The following is a 26282-nucleotide window of genomic DNA, read 5'->3' as shown; positions in this document are numbered from 1 at the left end:
TGCGCTCCGGGCTGTGGGTGTCCTCCGTCACCGTGGCATCGGTGGGCTTCAAGCTAAGCCATGAGCTGCCCACGCGGCGTGCCCGTTAGCGCCCTCGGTGCCGCGAGGTGGGGAAGCGGAGTGCCTGTGCCCGGGGTCACGAGTGGCACGGGGGGCAACCCTGAGCCCCGCTGACCCCGTCTCTTTCCCCGCGGGGCGGAGCGCGGCCCCGGCCGTCCCAGCGAGGCAGGAAGCGGGGGCTCGGCGGGGCGGGGCGGGGGGCGGCGCGGCCGGGCTGGGCGCGGAGAGAAGCGCGGCGGCGGGAGGAGGCGGGCGCTGTCCATGGCCCTGCCGAGCTCCGGGCTCCGCCGCGCCGCCGAGCGGAGCGATGGGCAACACGGTGCACAAGACGCTGGCAGGTAGCGAGGGGCTGCGGGGCGTCCCGGAGCGGGAGGCGGCGGGGGAGGGCGGGAGGTCCTCGGCAGAGCCGCTCGGAGCGGGGACGGAGCGGCGGTGATGTTCCGTGGGTGGTGCGGTGGGCACGGCGCGGGGATGCTCGCGCGGCTTCGGCCGGGTGGGAGCAGCCGGAGCGGCGGAGCGGAGCTGTTCTCGCTGCTCCGCTAGGGATCCCTGCCTGCCCGGCGGGTGCTGTCAGCGCCTCTCTGCTTCATTTCCTCCTTTTCTCCCTCTTCTGCCGCTGCTGCTTCTTTTAACGCAACTTTGTGATGCGGGGAGCCACCAGTTGTTGGCGGGCACCAGAGGAAAGGCGTTGGGAAGCAGCACTGAAATGGGTGGTAGCCCGCCCCGGTTTTAATCTGATCTTTTAGCTAATTCTGTTCTTAACACAAGATCCGTTTTTCGTCGCAAGTTTGTAATTGCTGGGCTTTTTTCTCCTCAAAGTCGGTGGTCCCTATAGTATCAACAGTACCGAATTGCTGAGCACTTGCCCATCTGTATCTTCAGCTAGTTTGCTTGGCTTTTCTTTGCTCCTGCATTGCATCCTTTGTACTTCGGGCTCCCGTGAATAAAAAGGGTATTATTAAACTTATTTAAGAAGCAGCAGGACCTACCAAATGCACACACATGTCCCTCTGTAATCGTCCAGAGAGCTGAATATAGAAATAAAGGGAAAAATGGATTTGCATTTGGATGTGCCTTCCAAAGAGGCTACTTGGGACCTTCAAGGCACAAAAGAAAGCTTCTGGCTTGTGGTTTGGCTATGAACCTGTCGTTAGATTGCTGGCTGTAATCTTGTGCATCTCCTCTCTCACTCTGTTACATTTAAATGGGAAATCAGATTATTTCTCGAGGAGGAAGTTTACATTTTTTAAAAACACCTTGCAAATCGGGGTAGTGAGGAGTGCATAACCTTGGAGAAAATGCTTTTCGTGGGTCAGCTTTTCAGCTGGAGGCAATGCCAAGGGACGTATGCCAAAAGCCCGGAGAGCCATGGCTGGAAAATGGGGTCGGATCCCCTGGGGACCACAGGGTCTCGCTGTGAGCTGTTGTGCAGGAGCTGAGCTCTGTGCCTGCTGTTGCTAGAGCTGTCTCTGCTGAGCAGCCTTCCCATGCACAGCCTCACACACGTGAAGTTATAAAAAGGGATGACATAAGTGGTACCGCAGTTCTGCGATGAAGGAGTTCCGCGTGGCGCTTTGAGAAGTCGTTGAGAAAGAGGAAAAAGTTTGATGGAAAAAAAAGCTTACAGCCTGATTTATGTAGACCTCCCAACTCTAACATCATTCTCGTGGCCTAGAAAGTCTCGGCCCCATCCTGCCAGGTGGAGGCTGTCTGCGGAGCGTTGCCTTGCTGGGGAGAGTCCATTTGCAGACATTTGTCAAGTTGCGCAAAGCCACGCAGGACAGTTGGACGTTGTTTGCTGACTCACCGATAGATGCTGAAGGCATTTCTCCCCACACAGAGCTGTGTCCTGTTGGTAAGGAATAATGGCAGTCAGAGGGAGCTGCTGTAGCCCATGGCTGCAGAAGAGATTTTGGCCGTTGGCCGTTCTGAAGTATGAAAATGTGTTTTCTGGAGTTGGACACAATTCAGCAGTTTTTCATATTGATCTTCTTGGGTGCACTGTTTGTGTTTCATTAGTCAAATGGCATTAGGGAGGGAAGTGGGCTGAGGGCTGCTCTCGGAACAGGAGATTTGAAACGGCAAAGTTTTTCTGGAAGATGGAATGATTGGAGGGAGTCCTACTAGGAAAAGCCACGGCTGTTCAGAATTGCTCAAAGATAATCAATCAGAATTAAGTCTTTCCTTTTCTTTGTCCAATGTGCACCACTTTTTTCACCCTAATGGGCTGAGCTCTGCATTTTCACTCTTGTTTTAGCTAACAAAGGAATTATTCTTCGCTCAACGTTCAATAGATTATTTAAACATAAAATGAAAACGAAACTCCTCCGAACCAATATTTGCCTACTTGTTATGTGAAACTGATCAACAGATGAAACCTACACACGTTGTTCCACTTTTGCTTTTTCCTTCACCATAAACAGGTGAAGGTGGAAAATGACTTCAGTTGCAGAGGAAATGTGGAGGGGCCTTCATTCTTAGGCTCCTAAAAAGCCAAACCATCAACAGTTTGGGTTTTATGCGTAAGTGTACATACTCTTCTCAAATAGCGGAATTAAATTCTAAATCCTGTTGAACACAATTCAATTCATTTTGAAATCCAAATTTGTTCAAAGAGGTTTTCTGCGCCCGTTGCAGCTCTAAATCCTCTCTGTCCACATTTCCTTTCAATGACAGAAGAGCACACGCCGTCGACGTGGGAGAAATTTGTATCGGGAGCTTGGGAATCTTGTGCTTGCCAAGTGCCTCATGGTTAACACACAACGGATGAAGGCATTGTCAAATTAGCAGCAAGGCTTCTACCCGGAGCGGCATTGAAATGAGCAATAGGCACAGGCTAACAAGAGGCAGCTTCTATATTTGAACCGGTTGAGGAGGCATTGGGATGGAAGAGGGCTGAGATGTGTCAGACGCGCTGCACAGTGGCCCCGGGCTGCGTGCTGGTGGAAGTGCTCTTATCGCGATGACAGCGGCTGCGGGGTGGCATTCCTCCATAGGTGCCTGCTCCTCGCCTCCCAGCCCTCCCGGAGCACGCTGTGGGAATTCACACTCGGGTGTCCATAGGCTTTTTGCCTTCTGCTCCTTGCCCGTTGTTGAGGATAATTTGCAGGCAGGCAGTTGGGCAAGAGCGAATTCCTGGTGACTGAGGCACTCGTTTTTCTGTCTCGTACAGGTGACGAACGGGCCGTGCAGCATTGCAGCTGACGGGAGGAACTTGTCCCGACATGCAGGGTGGGTGGGGAGGCCGGGAGCAGTGCACCCTGCTGCGGGGTTGCGTGGCCCTGCTGATGCTGGGGCTGCTGTGGATGGTGCTCATTTCTCCACGCTAATTGCTTGCCTTGGGCGCGAAGAACAGGGATCCCTATGAGGACAGGCAGGCTGGGAGAGGGTAAAATAGCCCTGACCTGGAGAAGCCCTTCACGGAGCTGGAAGGTGTGGGAGATAGGAGGGGTGAATAATGAGCAGCAAGTGTCCTGCAGTGGTACCAGGGACAGGGGACAGCTGGACAGAAGGGCAGGAGGCGAGCAGAGGACACTGCAGTTGGGATGCAGTTGTTGATCCTGGCCCAAATAGAGCCGTCGGTATTTAACAAAGGAGCCAAATTCCCTTTTAAGAATCCGGCTGGGATTTGGGTGCAGCGCTTCTCCCACAACTGCGAGGAATACCAAGTATGAGTGGCATTTGTGACTGGTAAACAGGAGAGAGAATGGGGCTTGTTTTAGGAGAAGTGGCTTCAATTTCTTATTTTTCAGAGATTATTTTGTATTCTTAAGAAAAACACTTTTAATGCTTAACTCTTTCCCAGCAAGTCTGAAATCCCAATTGTTAAACCTCTCGTGGGCTGGTGCATCAACCTCTGAATTGGCTCCAAGTGATGATGGTCAGAGGGTCCCAGGTACAGCAGAGCAGCAGCAATCCTTAGCTTGTGGATAAAATATATTCCTGTGCATCCTTTTTAGTATCCTCTGCCCATTATCTTAATGTACACTGCTCTTTTGAATGGAATGAGTAGCAGTGACCACTCAGTGGGAAGAAATCCCTCTGCAGTTTCCAGGGGTAAAATCTCAGATTCAAGAAGCGTTTTTGTTTAGATTTGTTCTCTTGTCTCTCCTCCCTGTTTAGCTGCTAGTGATACACTCTAGGAGGAGTTGTCAGTGCTGTGACAGCTCAGTAAGGTTCCTGGTTTGGTTCCAGCTTGACTTCAGCAAAACTACAGAATAACACTTCAGGTGCTCAGGTCTGAGTGCAGAAGGTGTCTGCTCAGCCTAGTTCTTGGTTTGGGTTCGGTTCCTCTCTGTGATTACAGGTGTTTGTGCTGCCCCTCATTACAGCCCCATTCTTCCTGCTCTCCTGCCTCTCTCATCCCAGGAGCTGAGCTTTCTGGAGTCTGTCACTGATTTTGCTGCCCACTCCCTGTGCGACCTTTGAGCAAGTGGCTTTATCTCCCTGCGTCTCTTTTTGTAGTTGGGGAGGTAGGCAGTGCCAGCTCACTTGGGCATACGAGAGTTAATTAATTAACATGCAGACATGAAGCATCTCCAGGAGAAAGGTCACAGAAGTGCAAAGAATAGATTAATTCACTGCTGCCTTTGTAGCTTTCTCCTTTTCCACTCTTCAAAAGGAAACCTGTGAAACTGCTCAGCCCTCGCCGTGATTTAGAGCTGGAACAGGTTGATCTCATACTGAGGACTATCTTTAACCAGCCTCGCACAGCACATACCCAAAAATGTGCCACAGCCAACTGGCATGATTAATTCCACGTTGCCATTGGCATCTGTGGTGGTGTGGCACTGGGGCTGGCAGGCCAGCACTCGGCGGGGCAGCACTGCACAGAGCTGTGCCCGCAGCCCTTGGGGCTGCCAGACACAAGCAGCACGTTGCCAAGTGTGTCATCAAAGCAGGGCACACTTTGCTGCTCTCCATGCTGGGCTGTGTCGTGCAGGTACCTTCCCTCCTGTTTTATAACTCTGAAAGGGAATTGCTGTAGGAGGAGGTAGAGTATCTGGTAATTGGCACTTTTTCATTTCTCCAGTGATTGCTATAGGTAAAGATGTGTGTGTCACCATCAGACCCTTACCATGCTACATGGAGGGCTATGGTTGTAGGCTATGCTGATGGAGAGCCCTCACCGCAGGCAAAGGAAATTGCTGCTTCCCATCCTGTGAAGGTTTGACAGCCTATGGAGGTGCTTAAGTGTGCTTAAGGTGTTTAATTTGAGGCAGTCAAGTTTGAATGTGCAGGAATTAATGTTTACTTGGCATGCAAAGGATGAGTCACTTGAAAGCTTATGCCATGCTTTTCTTTCCATTCTAGTAAGGATCCTTCTCACATATCACATTCAATACTTTTTCTATTAGGAACAAAAAATAAGCACCTTGCTCCTCATTAGCCCCACTGCATTTAGCATTCAGGCTGATTGAGTTTCCGAGTTGCCATTTCAGACATTCACTGTCCTGCTGTACCGTTGGCCTTGGGAGAAAACATTTTCTTCCTCAGCAGCTTCCAGGGAGGGTCACACAGGGCAAGTGTGCATGAGGTGGGATGTGCCAGGCAGGGGCAGAGCTGGCTGGAGCCACGAGCAGGGACATGCGTGGGGTGGTGAGGTGCGATGAGGCCAGATGTGATCCCTGGAACACACGTCAGCTCTCACCCCAGCTTCCTCCTGGCGCAGGTGTGTGCAATCTCCTCCATCTCTTTGCCTTCCCATCTGCCTATCCCTTTTGTTCTCCTCTCTCGTGCCCACAGCGTTTTGGCTCCCTGTGCCCTGTGCGAGCACCTTCCCGGCTGCTAACAAGCTGGCTCGGCTGGGGCTTCCTGGCACCAAAGCACAGCATGGCTGCTGCTTCTCCAGGCTGTACCCAGAGGCATATGCACATCAGTAGCTTGCCATGTCCTCAAGGGTAGTGGTCACTGTGCGTGTTTTGGTGGCCTTGATGCCCCTAGCTGCTGCCACCACCCTGCAGTCCTCCCTGTCCCACCTGGCTGCACAGGCAGTGGGGCTGGTTGGTGTCAGCTCCCCACGGGTCCCATGTTGAGGTGTGTGCCAGCTGAGGAGGAGGTGCGGTTCCCTTTGCCTTGTTCCTTATCTTGCTGAAGGCTGTATTTTTTTCTCCTATACATTAAAAAACATGAATCACTGGTGCTGAGACGTCTGGCTGAAAGCTGCATCTCGGTGTACCTGTGCCAGCTCCTCTCCCCAGAGCTGGTTCGCCTGTTGTCTCTGAGCACTGGGACGCTGAATTCCCGGTGTCTGAACAGATGAAGCAGGGCTTTTGGGCAGAGCGAGGGAGGGGAAAGTGATTTCTTGCTTGTTAATTTGTTTTTCCCTCTGCGTCCAGGGAGATTTCCTCCTCTGCTTTGTGTTAGCTGGGCTTGCTTTGCTGCCGGGTGCGTTTTCTCTCCCATCCTTTCAGCCCTCCGGCAGCAGAGCAGCTCAGAGCTCTCCCACCAGGAGGAGCAGAGCCCATCCCTTCCCTGCCCCATGTCTTTCTCCTTCCTACACCAACAGCACTGGCGTGAAGAAGGCAAATCAGAACGTAGCAATGACTTCTTGCTTGCTGCTGAGAATTACCCAGGAAGACTCTTTAAAGAAAAGCCATTTAACTGCGTTTCAGAGCTTTTCAGCAGGGAAATCACATTTAGGATTTTTTTAAGAGCTACTTATTCTTTGAAGAGAGGAAAATGGATGCAGTTGTGTGTGTGGGGTTGTTTTCTAGATACTTGCATAAAATACTTTCATTTTCTTGTTCCACTGTGGATATTTGCATAATAATGAGACTTTTGTATTTTAGGAATTGTCCTATTTTAACCATCCACTTGTCCTAGTCTCCTATTTTCTTGTGATTGCATTCCTGATGGCATAATGTCTTATTGCTATGTGGGAGAAATAGATAGATCACATAAAAGCAAATCTCAGCCTGTGTAACAACAACATGGGAAGGCAGGCAGGCAGACAAGGGAGAATTTCCTGAGCAAAAGTTTTCCGTCAGGTTTCCAAATGTCAGGGAAAATAGCTGTCTGATTTTTTGCCCTCCTCCATAACTCGAATATTGCATCTTCCAAACCCTGCTTGACAAGCCAAAGATAAAAGATAGAATATCCCATTTGGCAGCAGAAATGAAATAATTTCGTTCAGGTTTATCTCTCTTTCCTCAGTGATAACTACGCTGTGGCAGCAGCTTTTCTCAGCCTGCTTTCTCTTGTGGTCTCTCGGGGTCTCTGGCTTCTCAGCTTAACGTGCTTTGTAATTTATGGAGTGAAGTTCAGAAGTTATCTCCTTAGTGCGATGCTGAGGTTGAAAGCATAATTCCTAATGAGGGGAAATTGCAATTTCTTGGGGTCTTGAACTTGACACGGTTGGGCAGAGCTCTTTTTTGGTGAGAGAAAACCCTTGAGTGGAGCTGAAGCTGCAGACGCATTACTCCAGCTTGCCTCACCTCCTGCTGCCCCACAGCTGCAGCTGGCCCTTGGGACTGGCGTAAGATGCCCAGACTGGTGTCCTGATGGTGACCAAATTGCTGCCAGAGAAGGAGGGGACAAACTGCAGCACATTGCAGTTTTGGGGAGGGGGCAGGACCACACCTTGGGGCTTGCAAAGCAGTGCCATGGTGGAATGTGGGACTGAAGTGATCTGTGTCCCTGGAGATTTTATTGAGCATGTCACTCATCAGCTGGGCCCATTGGGGTGAGAGGGGCCAGGTGATCCTTAGAATCATAGAATCATTAAGACGGAAAATACCTGTAAGATGAAGTCCAGCTGTTGACCACCACCACCGTGTCCACTAACCGTGTTCCTAAGGGATGCTGCCAGGGCTGTTCTGTGGCTCTCATTGGGATGCCATCAAAAACTCCTGATGACTTCGTCCTGGAAAGTGAAAGAACTTCCAAGTATGAGATTTGAAATCGTTTACTAACTGCCTGTTGCTTCACTTATAGCATTAACCCACAAATAATGCGGTGTCCATTGGGTGGGCTTGTAAAACGGAGACAACTTCCATGCAATGGTTTGTAGGGACCAGGTGCACAATGGCAGGAGGATGCGAGCAGCCTGGCACTACCTGGCCATAAGCAGCAGGGCTCTTTGGGGCCGGTGACTGACAAATGTCACTGCGTGCCAGCAGCACTGGGGTCAGGGGGATGTGGGAACAGGGACCTGCACAGTGAGACCCCGTCAGCTGGGAAACAGAATGCGGTGGGAGAAGGCTTGCAGTCATTTCGGAATGCCAGGCATTTCGGTTGGTCTCCTCTGGAGGGGAGATGTCCTCTGAAGAACACAAGGCAGATCTTCATGCGGGCGTCTGATTTGTGAGTCTGAAATAGCAATTGCCGTGCGGTTTGCCAGCAGCATAGCAGCAGTGCTGCCAATGTGATCAAAGGGAGAGGGGGAGAAGGACAGATGCTTTGCAAGTCGCAGTTTCAAGGAAATCCATCTCGGTTAAAGTTTATAAAAACTGATCTTAGCCAGCAGAGCCTTTGGTGTGTCTTTAAATACCGCAGCCTTGAACAGCGGTCTGTACCGAGTCGTCCCTGGGGATTGATTGCTGTTTTGAGGGGACATTACGAGGGCGAGGGAAAGACAAAGCAAAATACAAACGCACCAAAAAAGACCAAATGCTGTTCAGTATCCTTAATCAATCCTTAAAGCTGGGTGTTGTTTCCAGAGGTGCCTGAGTGCCAGACCCCGGCCTTGCTCTGGCTGTGCCCTGAGCAGTGTTTCCCCGCTGCAGCCCTGAGCAGAACTCCTGCTTCACCTGTAGGTTGAGCAGCAGATGGTTTTACGTGAGACCTTTTGTTGTGCAAGAAGAGAGATTTTTGCTGAAACAAGAATGGCTGCTTCCAAATTAACTCAGCCTCCTGCTTATGTTATCCGCTCTGAAAAGGCACAAGAGCATGTACCGCAGATGCAGGAGTAGTGGTTGTGCTGCCCGTCTGCACCTTGCTTTGTTCCAAAATAACATGCATGTCTCGACAATAGATGTGGCTCACCTGCAGGGCTCGCCTGGTGCTCCTGTTTGTTTTGCTATTGCACAGTAATTAAGATATTAATTTATTTTAAAAGGTTCCAAGAAATACCTCTGCAACCGCACTGCTTATGCAAAAGAGAAAGAGAAATTCATAATTTATTGAATTTATGTGTGTTCTGCTGGGATAATTCATTGAAGAAACATAACAGAGTGATTTTTTGTATCCTAGTAACCAACTGTGGTTGTGTTTCCATGAATAATGCTCACGGTTTAGCTTGACCAGCCAAATCTAGAAAGGGAAAGTCAAGCAAATTGAATTTATCAAGGCAACAAATTACCAAGCACAGGCAGTTTTTTGCAGGTGGGAGAGAGACGTTTTTTTTCCTCCCCCATTTAACAGCAGAACCATCAGATTGACAGATGCTGTCTGGAGACCTTGACTCCACTGAGTGGAACTACAATGGAAGCTCGGGCAGCTACAAACAGAACTTCATTTGTTTAACCTCCATAATTAATTCATTGGTTAAAGAAGTCCCTTTCCCCCTCAGGCAGGAGCTGTGCTGGCTTGCACCCCTTCCCATCAGCACTATTTCCCATCTGTGCTATGGGGGTGCCAGGGCTGGGGACCCCCTGAAGCACTCAGCAATCCCCTTCTCACTCCGTTTCAGTGGTGGTAGCACTGAGCAGTGGCCCCATGGGGACACTGGGAGCACTGGGAAGAGCTTTCCCCCTACAGCGCAGGCCCCGCTTGGAACAGCTGGGATGTGTCACTCTGTAGAAGTGCTCGCATTTTTCTCTTCTAAAATTTATTTTCACTAAAAGTCAGCCCCGTTTCAGAAGCGACGTTCAAGGTATCACATTGCTTTTGAAATATCTCTTGCTTCTAGAAGTATTAAAAGCGAGCTTTAGAAGCAAAACACAAAAGGAAATTAGCACTCCAGCTCCCCGGGGATGTCCCCTGCCCTTCAGCCGCCTCAAGCATCCGGGGGCCAGAGGTGTGCTCCTCACAAAGAGGGCAGAACCACTTCTCATTTTAAACCACCCCCAGCAGTCCGTGTTTCCTCCCTTGAGGTGAACGCAGGCCTTGGGATGGGTGGGTGTAGCACACTGGGCTTTGCCTGATTGGGAGCATCTCGTTGGAGTGACAAGAGGGTCACACTGAGTGCTGTGGGGCATGAGGTGTCACCACGAGGCAGATGGCTCCTTGGGATGGAGGTGGCAGTGCCCTGCTGTGGGTGCTGGGGGGAAGCACAGCCAGGTACTGAGCTGTGTGCTCACCCTGCTGTGACTGTGCAGTGCTGGACGTCCCCTACAGACACGTGCCACCACCATCACCGCCAGCCAGCACTGCTCCAATGGCTGGGATGGTTTTAGGGCACTGCTTTGTGAGTGAAGACACTGGACCTGCAGGTCCAGCTCTGGGGGACAGCTCTCGTTTGGGCCTGTTCTGGTGGATTCAGGCTTTCCATGCATTTGGCATCCTTTTTTTTTTTTTTTTTTTCTGTATGTTTGCATATCAGAAATTGCTGGGAATGTCACGTGCATCTGGGGGACACTTGGTGCCATGAGTGTCAAAGTAGTGGATGGACAGCACGTCTGTGCCACAGCCTCACTTGTACTGAGGACCAGCAGAGGCTCCCAGCCATCAGCACAGCATTGTGGAGTCTTTGTCTGATAATAACACCAGAAGGCAACACCCAGAGAGAAACAAATTCTTTCTCTCCACGGTTTTTCTCTCATGATTTATAGGTGTGTTTTTCCAAGTAAATCCAAACAGGGCCAGTGACTGACTCTGAATTAAAGTTTGATTCTGTTAATTGAAACAAGAGCCATCTGGGTGGAAACGGGAGGTTTCAGACAGCTGTTTATATTGTTTCATTTGTGATTTCTAGAATTCCCAGTCCCGCAGTTAGCAAGGAGTGTGCTGGTTGACCATACAGTGGGATTTTATCGGCGTCAGTGATCTGTGACGAACACAAAAAATGTAAACCAGCTGTAAAAAGAGCAGCAGCTTGCACCTCTGCAGCAAACTGCTTGAAGCCACAGAGTGTGCTCTGCTGAGCGATGGTCCGAGCTCCGATCCCGGAGGTGGGGAGGTGTGATGCAAAGCCGTGCTGCGCTCAGCCTGCCCCTCTGAGCTTTGAGGCTGTGGGGCTTTCTGTAATTCACACATTAGCTCCCATCTCTCAGGAGTGATTCCTCCCTTGGAAGGAGGGAGTGACAAAGTGCTCTGCCCTTTTTCTTGGCTAAAAAAAAAAAAAAAGAAGTTTAATCTTCAGCAAAGGGAGGAAACGTCTCACACCTCCAGGGTTCTCTCTTTGTCATCTTCTGGACGTGGTGCCACAAAGGGAGAGAAAAGGGTGAGAAAAGGGTGGAAGGTGTCTGTTGAGCTGTGCTGGGATCCAATCCTGCCGGTATTGAGAAGATTGACATGGAGGCTTAAAAATAAACCTCTTTCTTAAATCCTTGTGTTGAAATAATTGAAGGTCTTTGAGCTGAAGAAAGGGGCTGAGGTCACTGTGTGTCCAGCACTGGTATGACTGTATTTTCTTTTGTTTGGACAGTTTAATGTCTTGAAGTGGCTCTTGTTTCCTCTTATTAATTCCTGTAAATATCGTGGAAAAGGATCTCAGGGCTCAGCCATGTGGCAGCCAAGCGTTGCACAACTGTCCGTCTCACAGTGCTTTGCAGCGCCGCGCGGGGCTACACATCTCACAGAGCTTCAGCCGAGGAAAAAAAAGATTGGACTTTTTTTTCCCAGAACGTTTTCCTCTGCTTTTTCACCGGCAAAGAATGCTCCATTGTTTATTTTTCTCCTCTCTTTTATTTTTGTCTGTTTGTTTGTCTTCTGGCTTTATTTCTGAAGGTACATATTTAGAAAAAAGCTGTAGCTTCAGCCGAATGTAAAGCCAGGCAGCCAGCAAAGATGTGCTGTAGGTATACGTGAGTCGGGTGAAGTCACATCCGCACATTTGTGGTGAGGAGGTCAGATGTTCTGAAGACCTGTCCGATTAAGTGAAACACTACAGCATCGTGGCACAGATGCTCCTTTTGTTCAACATTACGTTGCTTGGAATATCTGAGAGGATCTCCAGCAGTGATTCTCCTTATCCCTGACAAGGTGTCCATTTGCAGTTGCATAGCCGGAGATTTTCCTCCTGAGCAGTTTCAGTTGCTTGGCCTGAAAGCCCCTTTCTTCCAGTCATGCTGGGGCTGTGGTTAAACCCAATCTCCGTCTTTGGGATTTGAGCAGTTGGGAACGCTGCCATAAAAAGAGCAATTTCAGAAAGAGGCAAGGAAAAGACTTGTTATAAAAAATAAATAAAAGAATCCCCAAGTTGAATGGTAAAGAAAATAATTAACAAATTATCCTGCTTTCCAGCTGTGATGAGATCATAAAAACCATGGAAAACTGCAAAGGCATCAAATGGCTTGAGAATAAAGGCGGTGAAGGAAGGAGAACCAAGAACAGTAGGGGCAAGCAGGACCCTCCCATACTCATTTCCGTGCTGCAGAATTGAATTTATTTAGAGCAGCTACTAAAACGTCCAGCAAGCGACAGGACAGGGAAGGAGGAGGAGCAAGAAAGAATGGAAAAAAGGTTAGATATTAGGAGAAATTTATTCTCAGAAGGAGTGGTGATGCTCTGGAATGGGCTGCCCAGGGTGGGAGTGGGGTCCCTGTCCCTGGAGGTGTCCAAGAACCGTGGGGATATGGCACTGAGGGACGTGGTAGGTGGACATGGTGAGGATGGGTGGTGATTGGGCTTGATGATCTTAGAGGTCTTTTCAACCTTTACGATTCTATGAAAACAACATGCTGAGATGCACCCCAGAAAAATCTGTTTGTCTGTCGTAGCTGGAAGCACAGAGTGTATATTTCTTGGTAAGAAACATCCAAATCAGGGGAAACAAGAGAGATGGTGTGAGCTGTGAGAGCCAGGAGAGCTGCTGCACGTGGGCTGGGTGTGCTCAGCCATGGCTGGTGTCAGGGTTCGGCCAATATCACTTGATGAACTGTGCAATCCCTGGAGGGATGTGGTGGCCTTGGACACCAACCAGAAGGGCCCATTCCCACCATGAACATTCTCCTTACACCTTGTGAATCCTGCAGGAGACTCTCCTGGCCCAGCGGAAGAGCAGTGCTTTCCCCCCTGGATTTAATTGTAACCAGTTATTCCCATCTCTTTGCCCTGCTTTGGATTCTTTACATATTGTTTCTGAAAAGCTTGGTGAAATCACAGCCTTTGTATATATAAAATATAGGATGATTGAAGACCTGGCCACTTCTTTATTTAGCTTCCTCAGCCATGCGTTCCTCCCAAAGCATTTTCCCCTCTCTCTGCCAGATCACTGTTTAAACTGTGTGTAAATATAAAGGGAGCTATGGACAGAGTTTAGAGACGCTGCACCATGTTGGGCGCAGGGCTGCTGGGAGCACAGCCTCCTAGAGGCCTTTTTTCCCCTTTCCCTGCGGTTTTGTGGCTCCCTAAGGACAGATGAAAGCCCTGTATGGGTGCCACTGTGATGTCTGACGGTTATCCATCCCTGTATGGACTGAAATAGCTCCATCGTTTTTAACTGAGTTCTTTCCTGCCCTCCATCTAGAGAAGTTACAATTAGAGAGGGAAAAAAATAAAAGGACTTTTAGAAGTGCTGTGTACAGAGGAGATAAAGATGACAGTGGCTTCAATACCAAATCTGAGGCAAAGAAAAATAGCAGGTTTTTCCCCTTTATTGTGAGGCCTTCTTGGAAAAAATTGAAAGGTAAAATGAATGGCCTGGCTCTCCTTTCTGCTCCCGTAACATCACTCCAAGTGCCGCTCTCACTCTTCACCTGTGCTTTTTCTTCCTTTGTGCAGCCCTGTCCCTGAACAAGCTCAGTGCTCACGGGGAGGTTTTCAAGTGTTTTTGTTGGGGTCTGGGAGTCGGGCTGGTCGCACATCCCTGCTTGCAGCACTGCTCTGTGGGGCTGGGATCTGGCAGCGCATCAGGTGCTGGCCAGCCTCCACCAGACTGCTTGGGGGTGGGAATGGGATAGGTGTGCGTGGTACACAGCCCGAATTTGGTGCTGAAGACCACATAAACATCGACATTTTGGGTGTTTGCAGGGAACAATGGAATCAAAGCTAGGCTAAGGCACCTCTATAGCTTTTCACGTGTTGTTTGCTTCCTGTTGCACAAGCTGCCCTCCTGGTGTGTCTGTAGGGGATGGGTGGGTTTCCTGCGTCCGAGACAACAAAATTCTTTCCCTCTTTGTTCCTGCCTGTGCTGGATGGGCCAATGGGAAGGATGTGCTGAGCTGCAGCACTCTTTCCATGCGCCCCGTATTGCAGCTCTGCAATGGAATAAAACTGCTGCTCTGAGAGTATTAGGAGGGAATGCATTTCATTCTCCAATTTCATTAAAAGCCATTAGCATTGGAATGACATGGCCACTATTTATAAACCCCCAGTGCAAATGACTTGGTACAGCTGGTCAGAAGAAAGAGGTCTGATGGAAAGAGGGAGGCTGTTCACATTCATGGTCATTATGTGCTCGGCCGTCAGCGAGGGGACGTGGAGCATTTCAGTGCCAACAGTTCTGCTGGCCACGTGTGCCCATAACTCTTTAACAAATCACTGTCATGTCTGGGGAAAGAAACGACTTCAAAGCGATGGGTTTCGAGCATAAAGCATGGCTCTGAAAAAGAATTCTGAGCTGCTTGTGCTGTAAGGAGGAGAAAAAAAGTTGTCTTGGAAATTAGGAATTAATGAGTGGAGAGAAACTGGGGACAAGGAGACAAAACCAGGTTTGTGTTCTAGTCTGTGAGATATTCTGTAAGTAGGATCCCACGCAGGATGATGAAGCAGTGACACAGTGGGTGTCCCACAGACACAGCTCCTCTGCCCTGGGGACACTGCTGATGTGGAGGGTCCTTGGGTTGGGGTCTTTGGGTTGCACTTAGGCTGTGCTTGTGGTCTGCACACGTGAGACAGACCCCAGAGGCACGATGTGCTGTGAAAATTAAGAATCTCTCTCTGAAAATCCATACCTGAGTTGTGCTGCACAGCCAAGATGAAGTCTGATGACTGCAGGAGTCATTGGAGTGAGAAGCACTGTGGGACTGTGCTCGAGTCAGGCTGTGGAGAACGGGAACGTGCAGGGAAAACGGTGTGTGATGTAACAGCTGAACGGCTGCTGAAAGTGAGATCCTTGGGTGTTGGCCTAAGCTGGGTCTAACTGGCAGTGAGCACAGTGCACTTGATCTAACAAAAGTGATTCATCAGGACATGGGAGTGGATTCTAGCCTTGCCCAAAGGAAACAAAAATAGCTTAGTATTGCAGATCAATGGAAATTGGATGGTAATACCTCATTTCTGTATGCATTTAGTAAAACCAAGCAGAACAAGAGGGTTTTCCACGCCTCTGCTGCCCCTGTCCCATCACTAGTCCCCAGCTGAGCTCACTGCTGCCCACCCCAGGTGCTGGGTCCTCCGCTGCTCCTTGCCTCATGGTGTGCTTTATTGTCTGCTTCTGGGAGGCAGTGGCAATAATAAATCACAGTGATCCATACTTTAATTGCTAACTGACAAGCAGAGCATTCAGGCTCAGAAAACATTTAGTTTCCTCATGCAGCTGTCCTCAGCAACCATTGGTGGAGTCGCTTAGACAGATGTCAGCTACTTATTTCTCATTGATTTTGATCACCTCCCAAAACCACGCTATGAACTTGCAGCTCAGGGCCAGCAAATAAAGTGAGGCGAGTTTTGCATCTCGTGTTATACTGCTCTCAGATCACAAAATCTTTTGGAGCTCTTTGGCTCTCGAACATGGCCACAGCACGAGCCCTGGGCTGGGGTGCAGCAAGCAGTACTGTCCTCTGTGCTCCCATCCATCACACCACTGCTTTCAGTGCGTGCACTGGAGTGCTTCAGCAGGGATTATGGCACGAACTCGGCCTTTTCTCCAGCTCTCTCCTGCTCATTCTTGCTCTGTCTCTCCTTAATCGAGTCTAAGAATTTGTTACTAGAGTTGCAGACTCATTGACCCAGATTTGCTAATAATACGGGGGAGAGGAGATTTTTTTCTCTGCTTAATCGTTGGCTTCTGTATATTCTTAGTGCTATTTATATGCGGGAGAGCTGAAAACCTGTAATAAAGATGGGGCCAACTTTGCAGCAGAAGTCATGCATGCACACAGTGAGGGTGAGAGGCGCAGCAGGAGAAAATGCAGGGGGTGCAGGGGGACTTGCTGATACCCACAGACCCCTCGGGGGATTTTGGGGCAGCAAACCCTCTTCTGAAAATGCCACACATCAAAGTGACACCTACACTGGATTTAGTGATGAGAGTGATAGAGTCGCAATGTGGTTGAGTTGGAAGGGACCCTAGAGGTCACCCTGTTCCCCCTCCGCTGTGGGCTGGCTGCCCCCCACCACATCAGGCTGCCCAGGGCCCCATCCAGCCTGGCCTCGGGCACCTGCAGGGATGGGGCACCCACAGCTCTGGGCAGCAGTGCCACTGCCTCACTGCCTTAAAGAGTAACCTTAATGTACATGCTGGTGTCTCTGCAGGACTCTAACACGCTCCCTGCCCGTGCTTGCTACCTGCAGAGAAGGATCAGAACAAGTGGTGGGAGGCTGAGACCTCTGTCCGCGCAGGGCTCTGGGCTGCTCATGCAAACCGCAGGAATTCAAGTGGGGATATTTATTAATTGCACGGTTGCATTTTCCCATTGGTGCGTGCTGGAATCAGTCAGGGGTTTGGAAGCAGGGCTGGTTTTGTGCAGGACAGTGTCTCTGGGAGCCCAACTTCACATTCACACGGCTGAGTGTGCAACATGGGAAACCTGGCACTTCCCAGAGAGCTCCAACACATTTTCTGTATTCAAAAAAGAAAAAAATAATAAAAGCAAAAAAAAAAAAAAAAAGAGAGTAAAAGTCAGTGCTCTACATTTCTGTGTGACCAGGCTTTATCTCTTGTTCTCAGCAGATAAGATCCCGCCAGCGTGCAGCAGGACCAGGGTTGTGCACGGATGCTGTTAGGTCCATGAGGTGGCTCTGCAGGTGTGCAATAGGGGCATTAAGCTTGCCTGCATAGTTCCCACCTGTTGGCATTTTCCTGTTTCAAAGAAAAAGCCACCTGCCCCGCTCTCCAGAAGTCTTGTTTAATGTTCTACCGGGTTGTTGCAGCAGCGACCTATCTACTGTAATAGGAAAAAGTCCTCATGTTGCTGATAGTGCAGCGACCATAAAGATAAGGCACGGTGCACTCATTGAATTCCCTTTTGCTTGTGCAACGAGCGTTACTGGATGGGTTTTGTGCTGCTTGCCACCCTTTGTCCTTTTCTCCCTCCTTGCGTGAACAGCACATGGTGGTCATGCATGTTGGTGAGCTGTGTAGTAGCTGTTCCAGTGCTTTCTGTCTCCTTCACATCCTTGTTTTCTCCAGTATGCATTCCTGCTGGGCACCTGCTGACCCATCACTTGGGTCAAAGGGATGCGAAAATGTTGATTTTTCAAACTGGAACCATGATAAATATGTGCAATCTGTCCAGGGTCTGCCTGCTGTATCTTTTTGAAATGCTAAGTGTGTGCGTATTAAAAACCCTCTCCAAAGTTCAGCACAACCTAAGAAATAAGTGTGCTGGGCTTCTGGAAAAATGGTGAAGGGGCTTCAAATGTATGATGACCACTATAATTGGGAGTGTGGGTCCCTGTTACCCCGGGGTGACAGCGAGGAGCTCCACCAAATCCTTCTTAGCTCTTCAGCTCGTCTTTTTCTTCCATCTCCTGGAGCCCCCTCCATGTGTTGGAGACGGGTGCTGCGAGCACCCTGCGTGCAGCTGGTGAGAGCAGAGAGGAGAAGCAGGGAACTGCAGAGTGAAGAGCAGTGGGTGAGACCATGGGGCATCACCCAGCCAACCCATTGGCATGCTGCAAGGCTCTGCAGCTGCAGAGAACATCACTGTCTGTAGTGCTTTTACAGTCCCACAAGCTGCAGGAATGAATGCTCAGAATCCTTTTAGGCAGTTATCCCACTGATGCACTTCTGCGTGGGCAAGCATGGGTCAGAGAGGGCAGGTTGGAGAAATAGCAGCGGGACTGAAACACGATGTGGAGTAGGAAATGAGGGCAATCCCGATGCATGGACATCCTGTTGGGCTGGCTGGTCCCTCTGGGACATGGTGAGCGAAACACACGGCCCGGGGCCCTGCCAGACTTTATTGCTGGTGGCAACCGACAGGTGTTCATGCAGGGGAGGGGGGAGGAGAGGGAACATAGTTATAAATAAATGATCCCTTCATTTCCTTCTGGAGACTTTCCTATTGTTCAGTCACAATGTGCTTTCCTGTTTTGACAACAAACAAACAACAAAAAAAATCCCCCAGAACGCTGTCCGGAAGTTCCCCGCTGGCAGGGGGAGAGCAGGCAAGGGGAATTTCCTGCACTGTGCTCGGGAGAAGGTCCTGCGTGGGGATGTCCACAAGCCCCAAGCTCCCATCCCATCTGCCCCTGGACTCCTTGTCCTTGGCATCGCAGTGGCACATTGCCTGCTGGCATTAGGGTAGGGATGTACCTATTTACATGAGCGTGCAGGTGGGATTAACCATTACCTTGTGCTAAGCAGTCGTTGTCACGTGCAATTTGAATGTGGAGAACACAAAAGAGCTTTTATTTCACCGCTGCATTTGCCTGTCATAATTCAGGAGTGCCCCTTGTGCTCAGTGGCAGCATGAGGCTCTCGCTGCTGTAGCTGGTTTGGCTTGCTAACAAGGTGCCCCAGCACAGCTCCCCTTGTCAGCTTTCCCAGCTGAGCTCCTGGTGCCTTCAGATGTTTCTTCCCATGAGAGGAAGGCGTCAGAAAATCCTTCCCTTGTCCTGGAGCAAAGCCAGGGGCTGCACACAGGGAGGAAGCAGCTTGAAGGAAGGGCCAGGCAGGTGCTTTCTGATGCTTCAAACGTGGCAGAAAGTCACAGTGTGCGTGTGACGTGGTGTTCTATTTAACAGCGTGATTTTGGGCACCCAGGATGCCACATGTTTTTGCTTTAACAATCTACAAAGAAGAGAAGGTGGGGGGGTGAGACCAAAGTGGTGGTGACGCCGTGGTGGTGGTCACTGCTGACCCAGAGCAGGGACCTGCCTTCAGGATGTGCAAGGGGAGGGTCTCAGCCTCAGGGAACTTCCAGCTGGGGCTCTAACACTGAAAGTGGCCCTTTTTTCATTTCTGCTTCACGCTTGTCTGCACTTCACTTTAGGCCCCAGATCTGCTTTTCTTGAAATTGGTCTCAAAATTGCTATTGACTTCAAACGCTGCAACATCTCACCCATAAATTCTCCTTCTTCCATCTGTAAAAGGAGGATGGCAGGATCTCTGTGCCATCTGTGGTGCTGTGAAGCTGCAAACAATCATGGTTTATGGAGTGCTTTGAGCTGAAATGGGAGGTTCTGTGTAAAGGCAAGCCTTTGCGGGATGAAATGTTCCTTCCTGTGCCAGCTGGATCTGATGTCTGAACCAAGGGCTGGGCTAAAAGTTTTGGAAGAACACTCTGGTGATGCAGAGGTAGTCCTACAGCTGCTAAATGTCTTGGTTTGTTTGTGTTGCTCAAAAGCTCCTGTTCATCATTACAAAATGAAGGGGCAGAGAATGCACGTCCTGCAAAAATCCTCCTTAGGCCTTTCGTGTTGAGATCTGTGATCTTAACTAGCACGATTCTCAGAGATTGTGTGAATCTGTCCCTAGCCAGGCTGAGCGATGATTTAACAACACGTGCATTTTACATAGGAAATGGGGAGCTGCAGTTGAAAGTCTCAGGCCTTTCCGAATGCAGATGGAGGCATTCGATGAGAAAAAGAAGGAAGTTTTTTGTCCAGCTTTACGTAGAGGGAAGCTGCTAACCTTTCTACTCAAGAGCCACATCTACTTTGTAATTACATAAAGCAGAGAGCCAAACTGGCGTAACAGAGAGCAGGCTGAGAGTGAGCCCAGCGTTTTAAGACTATTGCAGTTCCTAGCACACAGTGGGGGAGGCTGGTAGTGGAGTTTCAGGTGGCCGTGCTCAGGCCCTTCTCACAGGCTGCTGTTTCCTCCCTTTGCAGACACAAGCCACCAGACCCGCTCAGTGTCCAGCCGTCCCTACTACAGCTTGCCCAACAGCAGCCATGAGCGACGCTCAGTCCTCGCCGTCACGGAGCCGCTGCGCTTCCACTCCCATGCCAAGGGCAAGAATGTGCGGCTGGACGCCCACTCCCGACGGGCCATGCGGAGGAACAGCTTCTGTAACGGGGTCACCTTCACCAACCGACCCATCCACGTCTACGAGAAGGTGCGGCTGAAGCTGGTGGCCGTGCACCATGGCTGGAGCGGGGCCCTGCGCTTCGGCTTCACCATTCACGACCCGTCGCAGATGAGCTCTGATGACATACCAAAGTACGCCTGCCCGGACCTGGTGACCCGTCCTGGCTACTGGGCCAAAGCCCTGCCAGAAAGATTTGCTGTCAGGGACAACATCTTGGCCTTCTGGGTTGACCACCACGGGAGAGTCTTCTACAGTATTAATGACGAGGAGCCAGTATTGTTTCACTGTGGTATTAAAGTCTCCGGTCCTCTCTGGGCACTCATAGATGTCTATGGAATTACCCACGAAGTGCAAATACTAGGTAAGTGTGTATTTGTGCCCGTGGCTTGCTCTTCTGGTCGCTCTTTCCACAGCAGCATCTTCATGGAGAACATGATATCGGGTTGATTATGTCTGTGGGACACTTAAAAACTAATTTCCGGTTGGTTTTGTTCGCCAAATTAATGGTTTTTCTTTTGGCATGGGATGCAGAAAGCAGGACATTTCAAAGAGGTCAGTCATGGAAAGTTCTAACAGTCTCAGAGTCACAGAATGTGATGGATTGGAAGGGAGCTTGAAGATCACCCAGTTCCAACCCCTGCCATGGGCTCAGGCTGCCCAGGGCCCCATCCCACCTGGCCTTGGGCACCTCCAGGGATGGGGCACCTGCAGCTCTGGGCAGCAGTGCCCCTGCCTCACTGCCCTCTAAATCTCCGTGGTACGTCATAGCAGCTGTGTGCTGGGCTAGAAGGAAATCTTTACATGTAACTTCCCCCAGCTTGTACTGAGCTTGATGTGCTCCTGTGGTGTGGAAAAGCATGGTATTACTTTACAGCCAGGTCCCAGCTGCTGGCTGCGAAGTGGTTAGTGTAGGGGCAGGCAGCTCTGACATGAATTCTTCAGAATGGTACCAATTATTTTACAGCCGAGAAAGCTACGCACAAACAACACTTTGTGCTGCCTGCTCTGTCTCAAATGTGTAATTAAACCTCTCCAGTAGCTTATCTTGCAATTGCAACCGTGACACTCTCCAGCCTCTGGTGCTCATCACGGAGGTGAGAGGGTGTTTGCTGTGCTGCCCAGTGCAGCTGCTTCACCAGAGCAGCCCTTCTTCCTCAGTAGGTTATAGTTAGACAGATAAAATGCTGTTTATTTCTGCCCTCACTCCACCCTGCCTGTGGAGGCCAAGTGCACAGTCAGCCTGTGCCAGTGGTACCTGTGTTCTGCTTTGGTTTTGATCGGGGTGCCGGGCCCTGTAAGCTGTCCCAGGCTCCAGTGTGATTCTGAACCACTGGGCACCAGTAGATGCTCCTTCCTTCAGGAGTGGTGGTGCCTTAGCAGACCTGTTCATCTCTCTGTCTCCTCCTCCCCAAACTCTGCAAGTTGAGAAAGCTGTGAAATGCAGCTTGCTTACAGGTGCACAAAATGCATCTCTCAGCATCATGAAGCTTGGATGTAGCTTGCAGCTCTGGGGAAGTATTTATTGTCAGATGCCACTTTGGGTGGCATGGAGAAGGAAGGTAACTCCTGAACCTCCTCAAATTCTGAAATCCCCCCTGGGCCTGGCATAGCCAAGGTGGAGAAATGAGTTAAGAGTCATCATCCTGAACTGCCCTTTGCTGTGAAAGGGGAAAATAACTCTTACTGTAAAAAAAAAAAATCTTTCTGATGCCAGCAGCAAGGTGTTGTGACAAGCTCTTAAAGCAGAAATGCTAAGGCATGGCCTGAAGCAGTGATTGAGCACCTGGTGAGAAGGCAGGGCCAACCCAGGGGAGCTCAGGTGTATTCAATGCTCCTGAGTGACTGGAAGGGGCGGAGCCAGGATCCAACCCTTCCCAGACCTTATTGAAGGGTTGGCAGAGGAGGTGAGGGTATGTTGCTGGAGATGCCTGTCTTCCTGAGGTCTTCTAAAAGTAAGCAGCTCTTTTCCTTCATTTCTGTGTTCTCAGCTGCTGCATTTGGGGTCATCCTCATTTTCTGCAGGCAAAGACGTTGCCACTCTGCTATTATTGGGGTACTTTCTATCACATTATAGTGTAACAGCTCTCAGTTCAAAGTCTCTGCAGTGGTATGAACTCCTCTAAGGCTTTTTTTGTAGAATGACTTCTCTTAGGCACACCTGTAGGGCAATAACATGAAGATATGCAAAATGAATACATAACTGCTTCTCTGCTCCTTCACCCATCACTGTGTTGCAGACTTGGCTTGCACGAGACCTTTGGACAGTGGGATATTGTGACATTTTTTCCTTTAAAGAACAGCCTCAAATGTATTAGACCTAAGAAAGGTTTAGGTATTAGATTTAGAAAGCTGTGGGACCATGCTACTTTGCAGCTTCTCCCAGCTCAGCAGTGCAGGGAGCTCCCAGATAGATGAGTGTTTCACAACACCTCAGCTGGTGCCAAGATGCAGTCGTTCCTCTGCCTGCTCCGCGTGAGTGCTATCTATTAGTGGTTGACCTCTGTCTAATTTTTCCATTGTTTTTCTATTCAGAGGAACAGAATTCAGGGCATCCATAGGCTGAAATAACAACACAAGTAGTTGTAGAAGTGGCTAATTGTTTGTAACGCCGCTTATCGCTGGGTTTATCTCACAGACAGCATGTTTGCAGAGACCATGACCACTGCCCGTCTCAGCACCGCCCGGCTCAGCACTTGCCTTCCCCAGAGCAACCACGACTCAGCCAACTTCAATAACAATGAACTGGAGAACAACCAAGTGGTGGCCAAAATCGCAAACCTGAACCTGAGCCGGGTGCCGGGACTCGCGACAGACAACCACATCATCCCCTGCTGCCCGAACCGGCGGCCGCGTGCCCAGGGGGTCCCGGCCTTCCTGGACACAGACCTGCGGTTCCATCCCACCCGTGGACCTGACATCACCTTTTCTCAGGACCGGATGGTTGCCTCCACCAACTGGCAAGAGAGCAATAGGACTTTGGTGTTTTCTGACCGCCCTTTGCACATCGGCGAGAGCCTGTTTGTGGAAGTGGGACACCTTGGGTTGCCGTACTACGGGGCCCTCTCGTTCGGCATCACTTCTTGTGACCCGAGTACTTTACGGACAAACGAGCTCCCGGCAGATCCTGACTTTCTCCTGGACCGTAAAGAGTACTGGGTGGTGTACCGGGCCTTCCCGGTCCTCAGCAATGGTGACATCCTCAGTTTCATGGTCTTGCCAAATGGTGAGGTGCACCATGGGGTGAATGGAGCGAGCCGTGGCATGCTGATGTGCGTGGATACCTCGCAGTCTCTTTGGGTGTTTTTTACAATCCATGGTGTAATCAACCAGCTGAAAATACTGGGTAAGTTATTGAAGGAAAGAAAAACAAGGGAGCACCTGGCTGCTAAAAGGGAGCTATGGGTTGCCATCACCTGCCTGTGTGAGGTGTTCACTGATGAGCATAGGCAGCTCCTGACCCAACCTTATTTCATGGCAGCTGTCATGGGGATTTATGCAGCTTTTGTGAGCCCTCCAGAAAGGGCTGAGATCTGAGAGGTAAAATGAGCAGCATGTAGGGAAGCTGGGAGAGCTGTGTGTGCAGCTGACTGGTTTTCAGAGGAGCTGTGCTTAGAGAAGATTCTTTCTAGGCCCACAGGTCCAGCCAGCAGGCATTAGACTCCTGCCTTTGTTAAGAGGAATGGGTTTTGTGAGGACAGCTCTGGTACTTTGGGGTGGCACCAGCTCACCACGGGACTCAGCAGAGGGCTCCGCGTGTCCCTCTGCCCTGAGGGGGCTGAGTCCTCTCCTGTGCTTGCAGGCACTGTGCAGTCCAGCCCAGTGACCGTGTCACCCTCAGGATCCCCTGGCGGCTCGCAGTACGACAGCGACTCTGACATGGCCTTCAGCGTCAACAGGTCATCATCTGCCTCGGAGTCTTCACTCGGTGAGTAGGGCTTAGCGTGGGGTTGCCAAGCAGGCAGCACGCTGGGTTGTGGATACTGGCTGGTGGAGGTCGCTGGGCCATGTATGGGGAAGGCTTTGGAAGGAGGGGCCTTAAATGTAGACCCTGGGGATGATCATTAAGGTTGGACCACTGGGATCATCTAGTCCAACCATCAACCCATCACCCATCCCCACGTTATCAGGCAGGTTCCTGGTGACTGAATGACCTTGTTCTTCCTCCTCCTTCCAGTGACTGCTCCCAGCTCCCCCCTGAGCCCCCCCGTCTCTCCTGTCTTTGCCCCTCCGGAGCCATCCGGCAGCAAGAACGGGGAATGCACCGTCTGCTTTGACAGCGAGGTGGACACGGTGATCTATACCTGTGGACACATGTGCCTCTGCAACACCTGCGGTCTTAAGCTGAAGAAGCAGCTCAACGCCTGCTGCCCCATCTGCCGGCGGGTCATCAAAGATGTTATTAAGATTTACCGCCCGTAGCGCCCGGCTCGGGCTGGGGAAGGGAGACCGCCGCTAGCAGTAACCATGCCTTTCCGTCCCTGCTTATGGGTTATCGTGCTGGTCAGTCGTTATCAAGTGGCTCGTTATCTGTGTTTCCTTATTTGAATGGTAGGGCACAATTCAGGGATCAAATTGAGCTAAGGATCACATGGGGCCGCCCTGCTGGGCTGCGTGCCCACAGAGGGAATTGTGTTAGGGACCTGACTCAGCTGCAGATGGGAAATTCCCTGTGCCAAGCTCTTTTATCCTCCAGAGTATGAGGCTGATGTGATGTGGGTTGGGAGGGAATGTTGCTATTTGTTGGGTGCTGCTGGATTGCCCAGCCCGAGCTCAGGCAGCTTTGTGCTGCTGGTGCTGTGGTGGAGCAAAATTAGAACGTGGCCCAGTGGGAGGGTTTGGAGTAGACAAAATTGATTGGAAAATTTAATACCCATCCATTTAAGGGGAACTAGCCAAGGCCAGAATAGTAGCACAACCAGACTGTCATTTGTTTGGGTTTTGAGCAGGCCTCTGGGGCACGTGGAGGAGCTGCTCTGGGCTTGGCTGCAGCAGCTCTTGCATTTTGTGGCAGAACAGAGCCCAAGTTTTGCTCTGCTCCTCCCAGCACGGGGCAGTTGCAGTCTCACGGGGTCCTGCCTGGCTCATGTCTCTTACCTTGCGCCAGTTCCTGCGGGCTCACTTTCTTTCTGGGGCCTGAGCCATATTTCTGCTGTCTCTCTGGATTTCCCAGCACAGCTCCCACTGTGTGCACGCTGGCTCCCAGGGGAGGCTTCAGCCACACACTAGAACTCATTGGGATGAATGGCGGTCAAACTTGGTTTTGCATGGGAGGTAGGAAGGGAAAGCCTCTGAGGCTGTTAATAGACTTAAAAGGTAAATGGGTTTCAGCTGTGATGTTAGATAGCCACGAGCAGCAGCAGCCCAGAGGAGGTGAGAAGTGTATGGGTGGGCAGTGGGGCTGTGCAGGGCTCGGTGTCCTCTCTGATCTGCACTTCTGCAGGTTTCCTCCCTTCTCCCTTCTCCTTCCTCCTGTGCACGCCTCAAGCCTGGCTGCATTTCCAGGATGCAATCCAGAGGGTGAGAGGGAGGCTAATGCCATTCTAGCTCGGTGATCGTGTGCCACCAAGTGAGTAAGAAGGGTGCAGTTATCATATTTCAGCCAAAAATGGAGAAAAGCACCCCTTGTGCTGCAGGGCTGCTGAGTGCAGAGGTGCTCCTGTCCCTCTGTGCCATGGGTGCACTGCCACCCCTCAGCTGCCACTGCTGCTGGTGGCCGGGTTGTGCTGCCACAGTGGGAGCTTCAAGAGCTAATGAGCACTTCCATTAAGTGTGTAAATGAGAGGCTGCTTCAGAATGAGATCTCTCAGCCACTGCCCTGCTGCACTGACACGAGTGCCTGCTGGTACCGCAGAGCCCTTTTGGGAAACTTGGCTCATCCCTGCCCGTGCAGCATCACCTTTGCATAGTCCATTGGCCTGGGCCGTTTTCCAGCAGCTGAAGCATTGCAGTGAGCTCAAGGCCGCGTGCCTTTGGACCCCC

General features: G+C 50.6%; 1 protein-coding gene across 1 annotated transcript; it reads left to right on the top strand.

The window, feature by feature from the left end:
- Window positions 1-269: 269 nt before the first annotated feature.
- NEURL1B (neuralized E3 ubiquitin protein ligase 1B) lies at window positions 270-26282 on the top strand. The gene is made up of 5 exons (XM_065734577.1): window positions 270-398; window positions 20104-20664; window positions 22939-23646; window positions 24103-24228; window positions 24478-26282. The coding sequence occupies exons 1-5, from the start codon at window positions 368-370 to the stop codon at window positions 24720-24722; spliced, it is 1671 nt and encodes a 556-aa protein (XP_065590649.1). The 5' UTR covers window positions 270-367; the 3' UTR covers window positions 24723-26282.

Source organism: Cyrtonyx montezumae, unplaced genomic scaffold (assembly GCF_038088225.1).
Source record: "Cyrtonyx montezumae isolate F1298 unplaced genomic scaffold, pur_monq_1.0 scaffold_18, whole genome shotgun sequence".
Lineage (NCBI taxonomy): Eukaryota > Metazoa > Chordata > Aves > Galliformes > Odontophoridae > Cyrtonyx > Cyrtonyx montezumae.
Note: the sequence above shows the minus strand (reverse complement) of the source record. Positions and strands in the feature narration are given on the sequence as shown.